Source organism: Prionailurus viverrinus, chromosome A2 (genome assembly GCF_022837055.1).
Source record: "Prionailurus viverrinus isolate Anna chromosome A2, UM_Priviv_1.0, whole genome shotgun sequence".
NCBI classification, from domain to species: Eukaryota; Metazoa; Chordata; class Mammalia; order Carnivora; family Felidae; genus Prionailurus; species Prionailurus viverrinus.
The window spans coordinates 10,237,170-10,244,571 of NC_062562.1; the positions used below are offsets into that span (position 1 = coordinate 10,237,170).

At 38.6% G+C, this 7,402-nt stretch overlaps 1 protein-coding gene and 1 pseudogene across 1 annotated transcript; one reads left to right on the forward strand and one right to left on the reverse strand.

Annotated features, from left to right (window-relative positions):
* The first annotated feature begins 1,203 nt into the window (after positions 1–1,203).
* Positions 1,204–2,172, forward strand: LOC125148898 (olfactory receptor 7A17-like). The gene has a single exon (XM_047827352.1). It carries the CDS (start codon positions 1,204–1,206, stop codon positions 2,170–2,172), a length of 969 nt encoding a protein of 322 aa, XP_047683308.1.
* A 1,917-nt stretch (positions 2,173–4,089) lies between these two features.
* Positions 4,090–4,319, reverse strand: LOC125161135 (NADH dehydrogenase [ubiquinone] 1 subunit C1, mitochondrial-like; annotated as a pseudogene).
* Positions 4,320–7,402: the final 3,083 nt, after the last annotated feature.

The following is a 7,402-nucleotide window of genomic DNA, read 5'->3' on the forward strand; positions in this document are numbered from 1 at the left end:
AGACAATGGCCTTCTACTAAAACTATTTTTCCCATTATAGCAGTGCATTCCAATTTTTTTTAGTGTCCACAATAGACATGCCTTTGAATTAAGATCAAACATGTGTGCATATGCAAACATGCAAATCCACGTGGATGCACACACACACACACACACACACACACACATACACACACGCATGCATGCACACACAACTGAACAAAGAGAATAACCATTCATATGCTAACAGGAAGGATCTATGCTGAACTTTTTATTTATAGTCACTCAATCTGTCAACCACGATAAGGGGACAGATACCAGTACTCCCACTATTTCAGTGAGAATATCAACATTTTAGAATGAACTAGTTGTCTTCCCAAATTCAAACAGCTAATGTTTGAATCCAACGTGGTAGATCCAAGATTCAAAGCTCATTTACTGATTCCAAAATTGTGCATGTAATATCACTTAGGAAAGTTTGTCACCATTTCACCTTGATAAATCCCCACTAATTTGTATGCTGTATATTTCCTATTGTCCATTGGGGATTTATTCCTTTTACTCAAATTTCAAGTGGATGTTCATACGTAAAGGTGTCTTGACACCATCAGTATATCACTCATCTCTCTTTGAGAGAAATTGGTTTTTGCTGCTTTATTAGTTATCTTAGACATCAAGTGGCTATTGATAGGGTTACAAAGCAGCGAGAACCAAGGAAGATTTCTCGTCATCACGATCTCTCAGGGACCACCTGGGCTTATGAGATCTCTCTTCCCCCTCTTCCTTTCCTCTGTCTCCTTTTGAGCTTCTTTATACTTCTCTAAATTCAGGACAGAATGGTCATATTAAAATAGAATGCCACATTTACACGTTCATAGGAATCTTACCAATTGGAATTTGGATATTTTTCTATCTTCTTTAGGGTAATGATAACTTGATGTCAAGAGCCTCACTAATACCCTTTCTTTCCTAAATACTGTAGCTGGAGGTGGGAAAATCCTGATAACCACATGGTCTCTCTCAATGAGGTCTCTCTTCAAATGTCACCTTATGCGTAGATCTTTCTGAACTCCCTATAAAGAAAACACCCCATTGCTTTCTTTTATGCCTGATTGTTTTCCCACATGTCATTGTACTTATAGCCTTTTTGCCGTGTCACTAGTGTCTGGTTGTGCTAACATTAATCTTTTTTCCCTGATTTCTAGTCACCACCACCACCACCACATGGGACCAGGCAATGATACCCAAATTTCAGAATTTTTTCTTCTGGGATTATCAAATGAACCAGAATTACAGCCCCTCATATTTGGACTTTTCTTCTCCATGTACTTGATCAGTGTCTTTGGAAACCTGCTCATCATCCTGGCTGTCAGCTCTGCCTCCCACCTCCACACGCCTATGTATTTCTTTCTCTCCATCCTGTCCTTTGTGGATGTTTGTATCACCTCTACCATCATCCCAAAGATGTTGGTAAATATACAGACACAGACTAAAGTTATAACCTATACAGGATGCATCAGCCAGATCTATTTTTCCACACTCTTTGCAGGATGGGACAACTGCCTCCTGGCCGTTATGGCCTATGACCGCTTCGTGGCCATCTGTCACCCCCTGCACTACACAGTCATCATGAACCCCCGGCTCTGTGGACTGCTGGCTCTGGTGTCCTGGATCATGAGTGTCCTGAATTCCTTGTTACAAAGCTTAATGCTGCTGCGATTGTCCTTCTGTACAAACTCAGAAATCCCTCACTTTTTCTGTGAACTCAATCAGATGACCCAGCTTGCCTGTTCTGATACCTTTCTGAACGACACAGTGATGTATATTTCAACTGTGTTGCTGGCCGGTGGTCCCCTTGCTGGGATCCTTTACTCTTACTCTAAGATTATTTCCTCTCTACGTAGAATCCCATCAGCTCAGGGCAAGTATAAAGCATTTTCCACCTGTGCGTCTCACCTCTCAGTTGTCTCCTTATTTTATTGCACGGTCCTGGAAGGGTACCTTATCTCCTCTGCTACCCAGAACACCCACTCAAGTGCCACAGCCTCAGTGATGTACACGGTGGTCACGCCGATGCTGAACCCCTTCATCTACAGCCTGAGAAACAAAGACATAAAGGGGGCTCTGAGGAGATCCTTCGGGATGGCAGGTACAAAAGGGACCATCGTCCTGCTGGTGAAGAAGTGCCCTTGATTGCAGGGTCAAAGCCATGATTCTTTGATCATTGTGACACAGAATTTGCTCTTATGTATTTCCTGAAATTTCCATTTCTTAGAAGTCAGCTTCTCTATACAATTTCAGAAAACTCAGTTTACTAAGCTTTCTGCTCTAAGACACATACAAGTTTTTCCCTTGGTCCATTTTCATACCTTCCCACAGTTCTTTCTGACTTTGGATCGGACATATTTGAAAATTTCCGTGTCTTTTACAGGACAACTTTGATTTCTGAAAAATGGTTACTTCATAAATGACATATATCATGCCAAGTACAATTTGTCTAGATTTCCTGAAGGAATAATCAATGCTGAGTTGTTTTATTCAGATGGATAAAACTACACTTGGCATCTAAGGCCGTTTATGTAATTTCACCATAGAGGAAAGTAGGAAGTCACGATTTTCACTTTGGCTCTGTCATCAGTCTTGTTTACTCCTTAACCACTCTTCCTGATAACGTTGATTTTATCATTGTCCCCATAAGCCTCAATGTATTGACAATGGTGCCACAGGCTAAGAATGCCCGCAGTACACATCTGGGTCCGTGATACTTGTGATTCATACCTGCGCCAATGTTATGGATGCACTGTCCCTCATCATCATCATTGTTGTTGTTGTTGATCTTGTTAAAGTGTAATTGACATCACATTGTATTAGTTGCAGGTGTACAATGTAATCATTCAATATTTGTATATATTGCAAAGTGATCACAATAAACTCAGTTAACATCTATCACAGTATTTACTTACAAACTTATTTTCATCATGAGCATTTTCAAGATCCTCTCTTCTAGCTACTTGCAAATATATAATAGTTTGTTGACTATAGTCACCAGGTTGTACATGACATCCCCTTGACTTATTCATTTTATACCTGGAAATTTGTACCTTGTGACACTTTTGCCCTTTTCATCCACTCTCCAGGATACTACCCACCTCAGGCTACTACCAATGGGTTCTGTGTATCCATTAGCTTGATTTGGTTTTGTCTTACTTTTAAGACCCCACATGTAAGTGAGATCATATGGTATTTATCTTCCTCTGTCTGACTTATTTCACTTAGCATAATACCCTCAAGGTCCATCAGTTGTCCAAGATTTCACTAATTTTTATGGCTGAATAATATGTGTGTGTGTGTATCACAATTTCTATTCTATTTTCTTTCTTATTTTAATTCCAGTATAGTTAACAGAGTGTTATATTATTTTCAGGCATACAGTCTAGTGACACTTCCATACATTACCCAGTACCGTACACTTTCTTTATCCATTCATCCACCAATGAATATCTAGCTTGTTTCCATGTCTTGGCTATTGTAAACCATGCTGCAATGAAATGGGGGTGTGTATATCTTTTCAAATTTGTGTTTTTGTTTTCTTCAGATAAATGCTCAGAAGTAGAATTGCTCAATCACATGGTAGTTCTATTTTTAAGTTTTCAAGGAGCCTCCACACTGTTTTCCAGAGTGGCTGCACCAGTTTACATTCCCACCAACAGGGCATGAAAGATTCCTCTTCTCCACAGCCACAACAACACTTGTTGTTTCTTGTTTTTTTGATACTATCCATTCTAAGAGGCATGAGGTTGATATCTCATTGTAGTTTTGATTTTTATTTCCCTGGGGATTAGTGATGTTCAGCATCTTTTCATGTACCTGTTGGCCATCTGTATGTCTTCATAGGAAAAATTTCTATTCAGATCTTCTCCCCATTTTTTTAATCAGGTTGTTTCTTTTTGTTTTTACTTTTTCACTTCATTAGTCTTCATTCACAAATGCTAACTGGATATTCATCCACATGCAACATTTTCTCTCGTGTTCACAACTCAACAGGTTGGTGAATCCAAAAGGACTGGTGCCATCACTATACGGAGTATATTATATTAGTGTTTCAATCACTTATTCCAACCTACATCTTCTTTTATACTCTAAAACATCTTTATTATGTTGTTTGATCAGATAGATCCACAAGAGGTGGAGGTGCCCAAGGTCAGTCCAACTTTCAGCCAGTCAGGTCTGTCCTGTGACAGCTCCTGAACATAGAACTTTGATGGTATTAAAGAGCCATTTGAGAGCCTGACCAGATCCAGCAACTTGGAGAAGGGACACAACAGCATGGGTGGTGCCATCTTGCTGAGCTAGGCTCCCTGTTTGTTCTTTGCTATTGAGTTCTTTATATACTTGGGATAGTTACCTCTTATCAGATATATGATTTGCAAATATTCTCTGCCATTCAGGCGGTTTCCTTTCCATTTTGCTGATGGTTTCCTGTGCCAGCACAAGTTTTTAGTTTGATGTAGACCCTGTTTATTCTTGCTTTTGTTCTCTTGCTTTTGATGTCAAATCCTAAAAATCATTACCAAGACCAATATGTTTTCTTCCAGGAGCTTTATGGCTTCAGGTCTTACATTTAAGTCCTCAGTCCATTTTGAGTTACTTTTTGCCTGTGGTGTAAGACAGTGGTCCAGTTTCGTTCTTTTGCATGAGGCTCTCCAGTTTATCCAACACCATTTGCTGAAGAGCCTGTTCTTTCCTTATTGAATATTCTTGCCTCCTTTGTCGTAAACAAATTAATGATATATATGTGGGTTTTTTTCTGGGCTCTCTATTCTATTCCACTGATCTGTGTTTTTTATGCCAATATCATTCTGTTTTGGTTACCATAGCTTTGTAATATAGTTTGAAATCAGGGACCATGATGCCTCCAGCTTTGCTCTTCTGTTTCAAGTTTGCTTCGATATTAGGGGTCTTTCATGATTCCATACAAATTTTACAAGTGTTTGTCCTATTTCTCTAAAAAGTGATGTTGGAATTTTGACAGGGGTTGTACCGAATCCACAGATGAATGTGGGTATATGGACATTTTAACAGTAGTAAGTTTTCCAATCAATGAGCAGGGCCTATCCTTTCGTTTATGTGTGTCTTCTTTAATTTCTTTCAGCAATGTCGTATACTTTTCAGTGTACAGGTGTTTTCCCTCCTTGGTTAAGTTTATTCTTAGATATTTTATTCTTGTGGATGCAGTAGTAAATGGATTGTGTTCTTAATTTCTCTTTGTGGTCATTTGTTATTAGTGTACAGAAATGCAACCAATTTTTGTATGTTGACTTTGTGCCCTGCTGAATTCATTTATTGGTTATAACAGATTTTTTCTCATAATTTGTTGAAATACAATGACATACAATAAATTAAACATACTTAAATGCAGCAATTTCTGGGGACACCTAGGTGGCTCAGTCAGTTAAGTAACCAGCTGTTGATTTCGGCTCAGGTCATGATCTCATGGTCATGGGATCAAGCCTAACATTGGGCTCTGTGCTGACAGCACAGAGCCTGCTTGAAATCTTCTGTCTCCTCTTTGCCCCTCCCCTGCTCTCTCTCTTTAAAACTAAAATGTAAACATTTTTAGCATAAAAAAAATAACCAAATGCAAAATTTTCTGAATTAAAGGAATCATACAAAAATTAAGAGTACATACTGAATAAGTCCTTTTAAATATAATTTAAGAAAGTGCCCAAACGTTTAAAGCTCTGTTACATAATTGTAAAAACTGTAATCAACCTGAAACCTCTGTTTTCTTCTTTCTGATGGTGATGTGGGTTTATAAACCTAATTCAAGTAGATGTTGTTAGTAATAATTAAGTATCTGGAAATATTTGGTGCATCCAACAAGTCTTTCATAGGTAGGGAGCATATGTACCTTTACATATGTATGCATTTGTACATTACTTCATACAAATACACTCTTATGCATGAATGTATGACACAGACACAATAACCCTATCTTTTATATTGAAAGGACATTTGGAGAGGATAGAAATCAAAACAGTGAATGTTTGAATTAGCATGGAATTAAAAGAATGTAGAAATTTAGACAAAATTTAAAGTAGATGGGTGAGGGGTATCTGGGTGGCTCAGTCAGTTAAGGGTCTGACTTCAGCTCAGGTCACGATCTCACAGTTCATGGGTTCGAGCCCCACATTGGGCTCTGTGCTGTCAGCTCCAAACCTGGAGCCTGCTTCGGATTCTGTGTCTCCCTCTCTCCCTCTGCCCCTCCCCTGATCATACTTGCGCTCTCTCTCTCTCTCTCTCTCTCTCTCTCTCTCTCTCGAAAATAAATAAACATTAAAAAAAAATTAACTAGAATAGATGAACTTAATTTTAGTAATGAATTACTTTTTCTTATCTTAAAGCACAAAGGTCTCAAAGTGAGAATTCATATTTAAGACTAAAGTCGAGAGGTGACTGGTTGGTTCAGTTTGTGGGGTATGTACCTCGTTTTTATAAGATTTTATTTTTAAGTAATCTCTACACACAGCGTGAGGCTTGATCTCACAACTTTGAGATCAAGAGTCACATGATTCATGGATGAGTCAACTTGGTGCCTTGACATGTGACTCTTTATCTCAGGGTCATGAGTTTGAACATCACATTGGACATAGAAATTATGTTTAAAATAAATAAATAGATGCATGGATAGATAGAGTGAATGAGTGAATGAGTGAGTGAGTGAGTAAGTGAGTGAGTGAATGTGTGAGTGAGTCATGTTTATATTTTACCAATGGGGAGTTCACTTTTTCCATTCCATTTAAGCAATGAAGCAGAAGCTCCAAATTGACTTTTTTCCCTCCAGTTAAGGTTGGATTTCAACACGAAATTCCCTCACCCAAGAGAATAAAAATGAATTAACTGGGAGAATGAAATTCACTTTCCTCCAAAACAATTTTATTACATGAATATCTATATTACATTCTTACTTCTGCTCTAACAAATAACACACTAGAGGCTCAAAAGACACAAACTTATTCTCTTACAGTTTAGAGGTCAGAAGGCGGAAATAAGTCTCCACGAGCTAAAATCAAGATGTCTGCAGAGCCTGGTTCCTTCATGGATGCTCGAGGAGAGACTGTTTTCTTTCCTATTGTGGTTTTTAGGGACAACAAGCATCCTTTGGCTCATTGCCCTTTCTCCATCTTCAAAGCCAGCAAAATGGCATCCTCACATCTCTCTCTGACCCAACTACTTTGCCTCCCTCTCCTATGTTTGGAGGACCATGGTGATTATGTTAGCTCCACCTGCATAATCTTGGTCAATCTTAGTTTAAGGTCAGCTCATTACCAGTCTTGCTCTATTTGCTACTCTATTCTCCCCCTTTACTCTAAAAAATAACTTATTCAAAGTTTCCATGGATTGGAATGTGGACAACTTCAGG

Coding starts and splice junctions, on each gene's coding strand:
- LOC125148898 (XM_047827352.1), top strand. CDS start 1,204: ATGGGACCAGGCAATGATACCCAAATTTCAGAATTTTTTCTTCTGGGA.